Here is a 15000-nt window from a genome sequence, read left to right on the forward strand (position 1 = left end):
TGATGGCATAAGGCCCCACCTTAATCTAACAATAACAAGAAATTTCACCTAACAAAGAAAAAAAAACAAAAACTGAACAAGTGAGTCTGCCCCACACGGCAGACTCACTGCACTGCACTGCACTGCACTCTCGCTTTCATTCAAGCACACAGGAAAGCCTTAAGGCCACTCATACGTGATTATTTACCTCAAAAATTCCAATTTTTTGTTTAAGTGGTTAACGACGAGGTCCCCGAGTGGTCTCGTTTGTGGTGAGAGGAAATAAATGAGAGACAAGAGATATGAGGAGCAGTTAGAAGAGACAGGAATGAGATAACATGAGATAAGAATGAATGAGAAAAATATACAGAGTTAAAAGAGAGAAAATACGCAACAGTCAGTCACCAGTCATTAAGTGTTTATGTATGAAAGTATATTCTTTTCACCAACCGCTTATACCCGAACGAGATAGAATAGAGCCAGTTGCCTGGCTGACAGGGAAAGGAGACCAGGGGAAGAAAAACAAAGAACTGAAAAAGAGTTGACGGATTAAAGAGAAAGGAGGGGTAGACCCACTTGCGCTTTTAATTTTAAATTTTTTTTTTTGACAGCCCTCTTAGGCAATATTTCGAGGTTAAAAGCAGTAGTGGTATTAATCCACATTTTGATGTTTGGTGTCAAATGGTTACTATGGCAACTGTAACGCCAAAATGTGATATGAAATCAATCAATCGAAAAACATTTCCAAGCAAAATTACTGTTACTTACTTTGTTGGATTCCGGTACTTATTCAGACCATTTGCACCAACCCGGTAAGGTTGGTTGCAAGTTTCAGTGTGTGTGAGAGAGAGAGAGAGAGAGAGAGAGAGAGAGAGAGAGAGTCCCACCTCTTTTGTGTCCGTGGGTGGAACAGATACGAACAAATAAATTCTCATGGCAGGTTACATCAAACAAAAAAACAAAAATTAGACAAAGCACAAAAAACATCCCATTTTTCAGCCCAGAAAAATCCTTCACCTCGGCCATCCCATGAAGAAACTCTCGCTTTCGGCGAATGGGATGCGCACGCACGCGCGCGTCCTCAGTCCTTCCACGTAAAACATTCAGCTGAAGACTTATTTGACAATGGAATCCTTGGGGGTGGGGGGTGGGCAGCCTATTCACAGCATCCTTTTCGGCCTTGAAGTCGCAAAAGTAGGATACGGCACAGAAAGGTAAAGGATAATGAGTAAAAGGAAAAGGGAGAACCTACCTCGCCCTCTCGAGGCTTCCTTCTTTCTCCCTCCTCCTCCTCCTCCTCCTCCTCTCCTCACCCCTTTCCACCAACCGCTCCTCCTCCTCCTCCTCCTCCTCCTTCACCCCCTGCTCCAGGTAGAGCTGTAAGAGGGCGGGCAGCAGCTCTTGGGGAGTCCTGCAAAGAGCGGGTGAGAGTGAAAGTATTGCTTAGCCAAGATTATAATGGTGACCTGTCTATTCGGCAGAGCAACACTTCGCGTCCGACATAGTTCCAGGTAGGTCAAATCGGGCGGTTGCTCCTCCAAAAATGTCTTGGGAATTGGTGTGCGTCAGTGTGGATTCCCGTAGACCCATGTGTCTGAGTTTGCGTGTCTTGTTGATCTGAAGGATATCTCCCTGACTAAGCTCAAGTCACGTGTCTTATGTAGAGAATTGGTGTACAAACACATTCACGGATTCCCGTAGACCTATGTCTGAGTTAGTGTGTCTTGCTGGTACCTTTTGCTATGGAGGATAACCTCTGCATCAATGCACTTGTTAGTGGATTCCCTTAGACCTACCTATGCCTAAGTCTGTGATTTTTGTTGATATAAAGGAGACCCCCCCTGACTGAATCCTAGTGTTTAGCAACTCCATGACGAAGTTCCCTCTGTGTTATTCCAAGGGCTCCTTGCCTATGTCTAAGTTCTGGTGTCTGTGACTCTGTAGAAAGATTCTATCACGTGTTTCAGTAGTTTTGTGTCTTATCAATGTCAATGAATCCCTGTACATGCTAAGTTTTCGTGTCTGATTGGTATTTAAACGTCATTGTTATTCTGATGATTCAGTGGCAAAATAATGAGAACTTTTTTTTCTTAGGGACTTTTGTTACACATGTGAAGGAAAACATTTTGGATTTGCACCACTTCCCGAGTGAATTTGACTATGTTCTCCCAGGAAAAAGTACAGCATTACATTCACCCTACATTTCCTGGCCCCTGGAAGGAGTTACATTTAACAAACCTACATCTAAACACACAAAAAACAAGTATTTTTACGTCACAACTAACGCAAACCGCCTTACGTAATTTAACACGCTTTCCCCCAACACGGAAACATTTTAAACGTTCCTCAAGAACACCGTTAAAAACGTTAGTGGTGCGTCTCAATTTCCCAAAGTCCTCCTGAGCGAAACGGTGCACGAAACAACACTACAAAGTGACGAGTGGAAAAAAATGGAATGTGATTTTGTGATTACGTTCATGAAAGACCTGAAATAATGTGAAAGAGAAAGCCCCCGACGTGTTGTTATTCTCAAGTGCTCTGGAAAATCTGGCAACTCGCTCCACTGAAACGCTGCCAGAAGGCACAAGTGACCGTAATTTTCCTGCATTCGCAGCCATAAAGAAGACCTCACGCTTTGCTACACACGGTTGTTATTTTTTCTTATTTATTTTCTTCTATCGCAATCACTTGCTGGAGTTCAGAGAAAGTAGACGCGCGCAATACGTGCTAAGCCTTCGTTATGCGTTCCAGAATTATTTTCCAGAATTTGGTGAATTGTCTGCGACTGAAATTTCGAACATGACTTGTCATGAAGAGGACAAAGATGTCGTTTGTGGCTACAAAATACGACAGAGAAATAGAGTAATGAGAGTGTAGCCCCTAGCGTACCTACACCTTAGAGAGAGAGAGAGAGAGAGAGAGAGATGTTGTTTGTCTACAAAAGTAAAGAAAGGGAAAGGTGTTTCACATGCATACAAAAAGGTGTTACTGTAACAAGTCAGATCACCAACATACATATACAGTAAAATCATGAAACAACCTATCAAAGAGAGAGATGTTTTTCTACACACGCAAAGAGAGAAAGGAAGTGTTTTACATGTTTACACAAAGACGTTAATATAACAAGACCGATCACCAACATACGAATACGGTAAAATCATGAAACAATCTATCTGAGAGAGAGAGAGAGAGATTGCTCCTCACAAGATCATATGACAAGACTCAGCGCTTAAAAGCGAAAGTAAATGTTACAAGGAACGCCCTGAAAAAACAGAAGAATATCGAGTGCTGAAAGAAATTGGTTCCGATGTGTTGACCGGTTAATTGTTCAAACAATTTACAAATTTCTATGGCCACGGCTCTCTTGACGCCATTTTATGGAGTCAAATCGATTTGAAAATTATGTTCGGTCTATGCAAATGTGTGCTGTCTAACAATAGACTCATTATTGAAAGAGCGCTAAAGCCAGAGATTTCAACCTTTTTCTCCTTAATTTTGGACCCATCATTAACCTACTTAATGAGTTAATGACCCTTTTTTTTATTCTCGGCCCATATTCACATTTCGAAACTGTTTTTTTTATAGTTTGTCAAGATGAACGAACTGGAAAACTAAATATATTCTTACGTAACTTTCAATTTTGTTCAGCCAAAATCATAAGAAGGATAATAATTTCATAATTAAATGAACCATAAGAGTTCCATAACTCTTTTAAGTTAATTAGCATAACTAAACTCATTCTCTCGTGATCCTGAATTATGTCAACCGCGTAGCAGTAAAAAAAATAAAAAAAAAAAACCGTTACATTGAGTATGTCATCAGGTACTTCTAGCCAATCCCCTACCCCACCCACGAGTACTCATCCCCACCTCCCCCTCCCCCCCAACAACCTTAGATCCAGAGGGTGCCTCCCAACACCTCCTTTCTCTAAGAGGTAGTCAGCATAATTCTCACTTTCTCTGGACCTCTTCGAGGTGTCCTCTCTACGCGACACCTGTTCGTGGATCTTGTTTTTTTTTATTGTTTTTATATAAACAGGTCTCGGGCTTTTGTTCCTCACAGGATTTGCTTGTTTGTTCACTTGTTTTATTTTGTTGTTTGCTTATTGTTGTTCCTCACAAGATTCGCTTGTTGGTGCATTTAATCCTTTGTTGTTTGTTCACAGTTGTTCCTCACAATATTTGCTTGTTTTTTCATTTGTTCGTTTGTTCATTTACTAGTCTGTTGTTTGCTTTATTTGTTGTTCCTCACAATATTTCCTTGTTTGTTCAATTGTTTCTTTGTTGTTTGTTTATTGTTCATCACAAAATTTGCTCGTTTGTTCACTTGTTTTATTTTTTGTTTGTTGTTCCTCACAAAATTTGCTTGTTTGTTTCGTTTGATCACTTGTTTCCTTGCTGTTTGTTCATTGTTGTTCCTCCAAGATTTCCTTGTTTGTTAACTTGTTTCTTTGTTTGTTCATTCAACCCTTTGCTGTTTGTTCACTGTTGCTCTTCAAAATATTTGCTTGTTTGTGCACTTAATCCTTTGTTGTTTGTTCACTGTTGTTCCTCACAAGATTTATTTGTTTGTAAACTTGTTTTGTTTGTTGTTTGTTTATAGCGGTTTGGTTGTTCATCTGTTTGCTTGCTGGTTATTTAAGAGAGGAACACTTTTCTTCCTATTGTAGTTTTTATTTAATAATAATAATAATAATATTTATTATTATTATTATTATTATTATATTATTATTATTATTATTATTATTATTATTATTATTATTATTATTCGCAAAGTGTTTACATTCTCATGGGACATCATGAACTGGCCAAACAACTTTCCACTGAACGGAGTGAAAAGAGAAAAGAACAGAAGGAAAAAAACGGATTATTTTAGAAATGACTAGACATAATAACCGATAAGAATCCTATTGAAAACAATTTTATTTTAGAAATAAACATTCTCTCTCTCTCTCTCTCTCTCTCTCTCTCTCTCTCTCCTCTCTCTCTCTCTCTCTCACCATCTTCTGCAAACTTCATTTCTCTCTCTTTCACTTTCTCTCCCCTGTCTTCTGCAAACCTCTCTCTCTCTCTCTCTCTCTCTCTCTCTCTCTCTCTCCTGTCTTCTGCAAACCTTCATTTCTCTCTCTTCTCACTTTCTCTCTCTCCCCTGTCTTTTGAAAACCTCTCTCTCTCTCTCTCTCTCTCTCTCTCTCTCTCTCTCTCTCTCTCTCTCCCCTGTCTTCATTTTTCTCTCTCTTCTCACTTTCTCTCCCCTGTCTTTTGAAAACCTTCTCTCTCTCTCTCTCTCTCTCTCTCTCTCTCTCTCTCTCTCTCTCTCTCTCTCTCTCTCTCTCTCGATGGCCGGTGATACGGGTACTCGATGGCCCCTACCCAGCCCAGATTTGAAGGAGAGAGCTCAAGGGAACGTTGAGAGCGTAAAGGACATTAACCTAACGCCGAAAGAACAGGCACAACGCCTCTTGGAAGACGGAAGGTTATACGGGACGCGAGAAATTAATCTAATATAAAAGGAAGGTGTTTTAGGTACGCATTTGGAAAAATTTATACACGCTTTTGGAAAAAATATAAAAATATTTTATTAATACTGTTCTGAAAGCAATACAAATATAATGTTGAGATGAAAATGAATAAGAATTAGTTTTTATATATTAGTCAATGCGACTCTCGGTGGAATATAACCCTAAGGAATAAATAGACACTCTCTTGCGAGAGGGAATGTTATAAAATTTGAGAACTTGTTAATAAATTATTTTATATATACATATCATGTATATAATACACACATATATGTGTATATATGTATATATACATAAACATATATTCATATACATATATATACATATACATATATATTTACATACATATATTTATATATATAAATATATGTATATATATACATATATATACATATGCATATAATACATATATATATATATACTTACACATACAGATATAACTGAAAGCAACGTAAAAAAAAAAAAAATCTTAAACCTCTTTCGCACATAACCTGCGAGGAAAGGCCGCTCTCATCGGCTTTTGCCAACTGATTTTGGTCTACCGGTGAGTGAAAGTGGAGTTACCCGATAGCCCACCACCCCTCCCCCCCCCTCCCCCGCCCCCTGGGACTTTTACCTGCTGTGCTTACCTGGGCCACTCCATACCACCTGAGTTCCTTTTGTCAAGTTCCAAGGGGGCAGCGGGACCTTTTTCGGCCTTCGAGTTATATCATATATTTCCCGCGCCGTAATTCTATTCCGGTCCTATGACGAGGTCTTTTTGGATGAGTAGTCGCACGCTCGTGCTCTCTCTCTCTCTCTCTCTCTCATTTTTATCTCTCATTTCTCTCTCTTTTTATTTTCAATAGAGTCAAAATCATCTTCCTTTCTCCTATATTATATATTATTATTATCTCCTATTTTTAATACTTCATCTTCCATTTTTCTGACGTTTTTAGTAAATAGTAAAATTTCTCTCTCTCTCTCTCTCTCTCTCTCTCTCTCTCTCTCTCTCTCTCTCTCTCTCTCATTTTTATAGAGTCAAAATCATCTTTTTTCTATCTATATGTTATTATAAAGCTTATTTAATCAATACTTGAACAATATTCTGACGTTTTTAAATAAAGAGAGAGAGATTTCTCTGAGAGAGAGAGAGAGTCTTCTCTCTCAAAATATATTAAGGAGAGAGAGAGAGAGAGAGTTCAAATTCAAATCTTTATTTCCAATGTACATCAGTCATTCTCATAAAATTAACATCAAAACGTTTTCTAAAAATACATCAATTTATGTCGCATATGTGAAAGAAATTATTCAGAAAGAGAGAGAGAGAGAGAGAGAGAGAGAGAGAGAGAGAGAGAGAGAGAGAGAGAGAGAGAGAGAGAGAGAGAGATTAGTATCACAGCGTTCCTCTCTGCCTAAAGGAGTGATTCGCTGGTCAGTTGAAAAATCGGTCGAGAAACTGTTTGAAAGTGAAATCCCCAAAGACCTATGAAAAGCTAAGTGTGAATGCATTATATACTGTACTTTATACAGTAGACATACATGTCTTATTTTTGTTACTGTGCCTGAATTCCATCCTTGGTTCAGCAATTAAAAAATGAATAAGACAGTTGCTAATGGAGTCAGCCACTGGAGTACTGTTGATAACTGAGTGTGTAAATATATGTGTATGTATGTATGTATATATATATATATATATATATATATATATATATATATATATATATATATATATATGTAATATGTAATGTGTATATATATAACATTATATGTATACATACACATATATTTATGCATACATAGTCAGAGCTTAGTTTCACCATAAAAAGTAATAAAAGTCACTACAATATTCACGCTTCAAACGCTGAAATACGGATGAACACTGTGCAGAAAACTTACATCACAAAATCAACCACTTCTCAACTTACACCGACGGTTAATCCGCTTATCAGTGAGACGACCCCTCCCCTGCATACAATAGGCCACTCACCCCTACCTGTCCCGCAAGCTTTTGCTTCCTGGATACCGGGACCTTGCTGTTCCAGTGCATCTTACGTCCAAACAAAGCACGCTCTCCCAGCAACGATTTCACCGCTTCCTTTTGTGTTTGTGTGTGTGTGTGTGTGTGTGTGTGTGTGTGTGTGTTTGTGTGTGTGTGTGTGTGTATCCAGCTTGTTCTTGTCCAGTGTTTGAAACAGTAACAGAGACTACCCTGACTAAGTCAGGCCTGTTCCTAAACTTCTAGATCAATACACCCGCCTTGTGCAGTGTTTAGCACATAAACGTCCTGTAGTCTCTTGGCCTGTTCAGACTTCTTCCATTCCTAGGGCACACCAGACATGCTGATGACGTCCAGTTATAGAACCAAGTGATCAAAGAAGGAGTTCTTGGAAAATATAAGTTGCTAGGGGCAGGGTAGGCCGACTAGAATGATTATATGAGAAACGTAAAAAGGAATGCTAAATACAGTATCTGTAGTTCCTACTATAACGCCCAGGGCTCACTGGGCCAGCTTGAAAAAATCTCAGCAAGGATCAAAATAATTCTCATAAAAATCAAGTATTTAAAGTTAGTTTTCATGAAAATTACCCAATGACACGTTTTCTGCCTGAAACTAGTTTTGACCAATTCGACAGCTGGAACTAGCTTTGACCAAAAGCACAATTGAAACTGGTTTTGACCAACTGGTCACTTGAAACTGGTTTCCATTAAGTATTCAGCCACAACTGGTTTCGACTAACTGAAGAGTTCAAATTAATATTTCCTAAAACGCTAAGCCAAAATCAGATTTGACCATCTGAAAAGTTGATATTTTGATTAAATTCTCAGTTGAAGTTAGTTTATACTAAATGCCTAGTTAAAACTAGTTTTAACTAAGCGCTCATTTGAAACAAGTTTTTTACTGAATGCCAAACTAAGACTAAGAGCTGGCCTTGTAGACTTGTTCCCTATAAATGCATGCATTATAAGTAATAATAATAATAATAATAATAATAATAATAATAATAATAATAATAATAATAATAATCATTATTATTATTATTATTATTATTATTATTATTATTATTATTATTATTATTAATATACTCATTTGAAATTGCCTGTCTTGGCTATTTAGTATTACAGACACACACACACACACACACACACACATATATATATATATATATATATATATATATATATATATATATATATATATATATATATATATATATATATAATATATATATATATATATATATATATATATATATATATATATTTATATACTGGACTACATACATACGGTGTATGTACGTATATCCGTACGCACGTACACGCGAGCACGAGAAACGCCCCTGGCATTTACCCATCACTTGGAATGCCATTTACGTTTCGCAATAAAAAAAAAATATAGAGTGAAAAGGAAAGTTCTCAAGTCGTACATTAAAAGAAAAGGAAAGGTGCCAAGTCGTATTAATACCATAATCCATCAGGCTGAAATCATACTTTCACCTTCCTTTTTTTTCATTCTTCTTTTTGCCAAGAGACTCTTCCGCCATGATTACATGATATGGCACAAAATCCCCCGTTGTGGACGACATCGGAATTGACTGACTGACTGATTATGTCAATTAAAACTGTCGTCACAACACCTAGGTTACTGACGAAATCGGAATTGGCCGAGGATTGGAAATGGCTATGGGTCAAAAGGGGGAGGATTGTGCTGCGGTCTGAAATCAGGATTAGGTATGGATTGGAAGACTGGCTTCCTAAATGCCTTGACAATATATATGACACATAATCCCGTTTCTGGACTGGAGAATGGAATGGAATATGTGATTTAGGCATAAAGCCAAGCACTGGGACCCATAGGGTCATTCAGCGCTACTTGGACTAGAGAGAGAGACTAGTCATGGATTAGGAATAATCACGAATCTGAGAAAGGGAATTACCAGTCACGTGAGAAAATGCACTGCACAGACTTGATTGGAGAAAAATTGGCAAATATCGGGACTGGTTTGGAATGGAAAGGAGTAATCCTAGTCAGTTAACATCAAAAGTAATTCTTGACAGAAGTACGACTGATTAGGGATCTGAAGATTCATAAGGATTGGGATTACTTTAAAGTATTAGACTGTCTAAATTCCAAAGCACTTAAATAAAGATCATGGAAATTCGATTAGGGATTAGAAGTATAGAATCCCTAATCCCTGACAATGAATACAATCCTCAAGCGAAGACTGTCAATAGATTAGAAGGCTGCAACTCACAATCACTCAACACTATAGGTATGAGGACTTGGGAGCTAAGGCCTTCGAATCCACAATCACTTGTCATAAAATACCGCTTCTGGACAAAGGACTGGTTAAGGATTAGGAGACGGGAATTCCCATTCACCTGACACAGAGAAGCGACCTGACGTGACCCAGTTACCTGGCGAGCAACTGCAAAAGATCAGTAAGTGTTTACATAATGTCATGATACTTTTTCTTACCGAGGTGATAAGTATATGTTCGCGTAGATGCTGATCAAGTTAAGCACATAATATTAATTATTAAGGAGGTGATAATAATAATAATAATGATAATAAATATAGAGAACCGTGAAGAACAGCGCCACAGGAGTTAATCTTCACGTATTGATATTTTTATCATCAAAATTATTTTTCTCATTATGAAAAATGAGCAATATTCTTAAGAAAGACACGCAAATGCGGGAACATTTTAAAAGTAGAGTGAAGGTGAGAAAAAATGCATAAAAAATACGCCATAAATATATATATATATATATATATATATATATATATATATATATATATATATATATATATATATATATATATATATATATATATATATATATATATATATATATATATATATATATATATATACACACACACATACATTAAATGGCTCAATCATGCATGAGAGCTCACGGTCGCCTCGGCAAAATCAAAGTATTGTCTTTGTCCATCTCCCAAACTAACGACCTTCACATCGACTCCTTCGGCGCATGCGCCTGCATAAGGTCTACGAAGACCTGCACTTGCCATGGGCTATCCAGTCACTATCTACACGATACCACCTCCTTCAGACGAAGGTTTACGTAAGACAGTTAAAGACTGGGGAATCTGAAACGTTAGCCGGAAAACAATTTTGGAGCCTCTTCTGCCTATTCAAAACGATCTGTGACGTCACAGTCTTCCACAAGGTGGTGGAGATCCTCCCTAGCAAGATAGGTTTATACAAGGTAACCTCATTCTGCCCTTTAACAGAAGTCTTGAAACTGGGTACAGTTTGTCCTCATTTTCGAAAGTTATATAAAGTATATATACTCGTGTATAAAGACAATCACACACACACAAACACATATATACAGTATACTGTATATATATGTGTGTGTGTGTGGGTTTGTATTTATATACTGTAAATATATCTAACTTTCTGACATGAGGAGAAATTGTAACTAGTAGCAAAACTTCAGTTAATAGGCAGAATGTCGTTACGTTGATAATTATATAAATTATATATATAAACACCTGTCGGTTTCGACAAAAGTATATACTAATTTACCTGTAATATTTGAAATATACCCGTCTTCTCGCATTCATAACTTTCTAAGGGATATACGGAATTTAAATAAAGTGAAAAATTATAACGTTGGATAAATGCAATGCTCAACAGCAAATTTCTTTTGACACTGAAGATGCATATTCTCTCTCTCTCTCTCTCTCTCTCTCTCTCTCTCTCTCTCTCTCTCTCTCTCTTCTGAACTTGTACAAGTTAGCATTCTAAGACTACATGAAAATGAGAGGATATAAAGAATTAATTATCGTTACATTGTAAATGAGTGCAAATTGACAAATGTGTAACTTGACAAGAGTATTCTCTCTCTCTCTCTCTCTCTCTCTCTCTCTCTCTCTCTTCTGAACTTGTACAAGTTATGCATTCTAAGACTACATGAAAATAAGAGGATATAAAGAATTAATTATCGTTACATTGTAAATGAATGCGGATTGACAAATGCGTAACCTTTACAAGAGTATTTCTCTCTCTCTCTCTCTCTCTCTCTCTCTCTCTCTCTCTCTCTCTCTCTCTCTCTCATGACTTTGTAAAGGTTATACCGTCCATCGTTGTTCACAAAGAGAAAGACAGACCATGACTTGTGTTTCTCCTTTCATGTCGGGATATTAAGGCCGGTGGTGTTTTCTTGCATTGGGTTGGCAAGTTTTTTTCTTTTCTTTTGTCATCGTTATTTACATAGAACTTTTACTCGCTGGAATGCATTGAATCACAGTATCTGCTTTTCACTGGCGATTGGATGTCGAGTAATTTATAAATACAGTGTGTATATATATATATATATATATATATATATATATATATATATATATATATATATATATATATATACATAGCTTACACATACATAACATTATATATTATATATATATAGATATATATATTTAAGTATGTATGTATTTACAGTATATACTTATACATAACACTACACTCTCTGCCACAAACAATTCGAAGAACGTCATCGAACTCTATGATGAAAAACGCACGTGTCACGAGGTTGTTTGTCTGCAGAGAAATGAATACCCTCTGGGAAAACAGCGCGTTATTTCTACGTGATCTACAACAACGACAGACTTTCCCCCGAGTTGCCGCTGACCGGTCGATGGGAAATACCAGTTCACTTCTCAGTGAGGAGGAGGAGGAGGAGGAGGAGGAAGGGAAAGCAAAAGTTGATCGTGAATGCGTTCTCGAGGGGGGGTAGGGGGAGAGAGAGAGAGAGAGAGAAAGGGGGTCGGAAAGAGGGAGATAATGCACTCCTTAGTGCTGGAGAATGAGAGAGAGAGAGAGAGAGGTGGAAGGAGGGAGGGAGATAATGCGCTTTATAGTGCTGGAATCTAAGAGAGAGAGAGAGAGAGAGGGGTGGAAGGAGAGAGGGAGGGAGATAATGAGCTCCATAGTGCTGGAATCAGAGAGAGAGAGAGAGAGAGAGTATTTAAGAAATGACGAGCACGGAGTGTCTTAATAGTTCTCTCTCTCTCTCTCTCTCTCTCTCTCTCTCTCTCTCTCTCTGATCAGTCAAAAATACGAACAAAAGACAAAAGTTTTTATATCTTTCATATCCGGAGTTTTCCGAAAGAAACAGAGGAAAACTAATACGCCAATACTGCTTAAGACATAATAACATTTAGAAGGAAGATTTTACGAACGGTAAAAGAAAAACACCAGAATTTTCCTTAAATGTTTTGCCAGTTGGCAACTCGAGTATCGAATTGACCATCACATTTATTTCCCCGTACTTTGTTACTTGGCAACTCTGTTTGTTATCATGGTACTTGCGACTCTTATTATAAGTTTTACTACAAAATAATGAAGATGAACAAGACCAACGGTTAGCGAAGAGCGGGCATTACAACGTTAAAGAAGTTGAACAGCTAAGTGGAAAGGGACGAAATTGAAAAAAGAAAAAGTATGGGGTAGCGTATTTAGTCTCGCCAGCATTTTCCCGAGATGTAACCGAGTACCGTGACCTTTCCCTGAAAACAGCGGAACGCCACATCTTAGAAACCATCCATAGATTTTTCTTGAACACAACCTCATTATGTTTCCCACACTCAAATTACAAGTGCTACTTGAACTTATCTAACCTAACCTAACCTATGGGCAAGGTAAAAAAAACCGGGGCTGGTGCAATGCTAGCATACATCTCAGGAATTTGCGTCCCGACGGAAACAAGAGAGAAATATTGAGGAAAACAGCCTGATTTAACTCCGAGATGCTAAAAAATGTCAAAACGACCGAGTTCGTATGACGTGCCAGGTTACAAACACAGTACACAAACACACTAATGGAAATTAGAAATTCAAAGAAAATGCAAATACAAACTAAAGGAAATTAGAAATCCAAAGAAATTACACAAACAAAAGAAATTACTCATTCAAACAAAATGCACAAACGAAATAAATTACTAATTCAAAGAAAATTCACAAGCAAAATAAATTAGAAATTCAAAGACAATTAATATAAATGAGAAATTCAACGAAAACACACAAACAAACTAACGAAATTAGAAATTCAAAGAAAATACACAAACTAACGAAATTAGAAATTCAAAGAAAAAACACAAACTAATGGATATTAGAAACTCAAAGACAACACACAAACAAACCGACGGAAAGTAGAAATTCAAAGACACTGCACAAACAAACACACGAAAATTAGAAAGAACCATAAACATGATCTGGAACGTTGGCACAAACCAACACATTCTACAACCGAAAATGAAACGGATCCAGGCACCTTAGACATTAGCCTCACCCTGACTCATCAGCTCTGAAACAGATCCCTGACATGCACTGAACACTTGAAAGTTGCACCAGCAAGGTGCGGAAGGCAAGTGTTTGTTTATTTCTTTTTCTTGCAAGTGCTTGTTTATTAATTTTTCTTGACAAACACGATTCTGCAAACTAATATATATTTTCTCTCCTCCGCTGAGGGCAGTATTTCTCGAATTCTGCTTATTTCATTATTTATTTGTTTGCTGATAATTATAACAAAAACAACAGCAATAATGATAAGAATAATAATGTGCTGGATAGACGACGTGCAAGAGGTACCGTCACGAACGCCCTAATAACAAAGAACCGGGACCTTGAAAGATTTTAAAGGTGAGGGGCGCAATGTAATCAAACGAGAATATGTTTCGCAACTGATGTTTCAACAGGATTTTACGCCTAAAAATTGCTCAGTACAATAAGAGTTGGGGTTATTGAGATGAGCTAATGATTAACTTAAAAAAATTAAAGTATTCAAAATTAGCCTTAAAATTGGTTGTATTTTCCCACAACTGATTACAGAAATGAGAAAAGTGTTATTATAAAAAAATAAAAACTATATTCCATAGTTTTATAGTGTTTGGTTTACTGAAACAACCTAATGTTTAACTTTAAAAAAATCAATACAAAATTCAGTATTAGCCTTAGAATGGGTTGTATTTTCCCAAAACCGACTACAGAAAGTAGAAAAGTTTTACCATAAAAATTCAAAACAACATTCAATGGGGTTACATTCTCCCAGATCCTAACATCGAAATGAGAAAAGTATTACTATAAAAATTAAAGAAAAAAACTCAAAACTATATTCAGTACCAACCTGAGAATGGGTCGAGTTGGGTGGAGTTTCCCAAACCAAAACAAACCGAAGGAAAGGTTAAGCGCCCTGTTTACAACGTGAACTCAAAAAAAGAAAAAAAAAAAGTCCATTAGCAGAAGGGCAACGGTGAAAGGAGACGGGGGGATTGGGGGCGGGGGTTGCAATATCACGTAAGGAACCTCCTTCTTCTTCTTCCCGGCTCGCAGACTCCAGTTGTCGTAATCTGGAAGTTATCAGCAGTAGTCTTCTGCTCTTATTCTCTGGAACCGTTCTGCTCCAGACCTTATTATGCGGTCGTCGATGACCGGACCTTATTACGCGGAGGACGTCGATGACCAGACCTTATTATGCGGACGTCGATGGCCA

At 37.4% G+C, this 15000-nt stretch overlaps 1 protein-coding gene across 1 annotated transcript in view; it reads left to right on the plus strand.

Moving 5' to 3' along the window:
• The first annotated feature begins 1378 nt into the window (after nt 1–1378).
• LOC136834941 (uncharacterized) overlaps nt 1379–15000 on the plus strand; it is a 39100-nt gene continuing 25478 nt past the window's right edge. Inside the window, exon 1 of the mRNA XM_067097799.1 lies at nt 1379–1490. Within this exon, the coding sequence (XP_066953900.1) occupies nt 1438–1490 (53 nt within the window). The 5' untranslated portion in view covers nt 1379–1437. The remainder of the gene's footprint in view (nt 1491–15000) is intronic.

This window comes from Macrobrachium rosenbergii, chromosome 54 (genome assembly GCF_040412425.1).
Source record: "Macrobrachium rosenbergii isolate ZJJX-2024 chromosome 54, ASM4041242v1, whole genome shotgun sequence".
In the NCBI taxonomy this organism is placed as follows: domain Eukaryota; kingdom Metazoa; phylum Arthropoda; class Malacostraca; order Decapoda; family Palaemonidae; genus Macrobrachium; species Macrobrachium rosenbergii.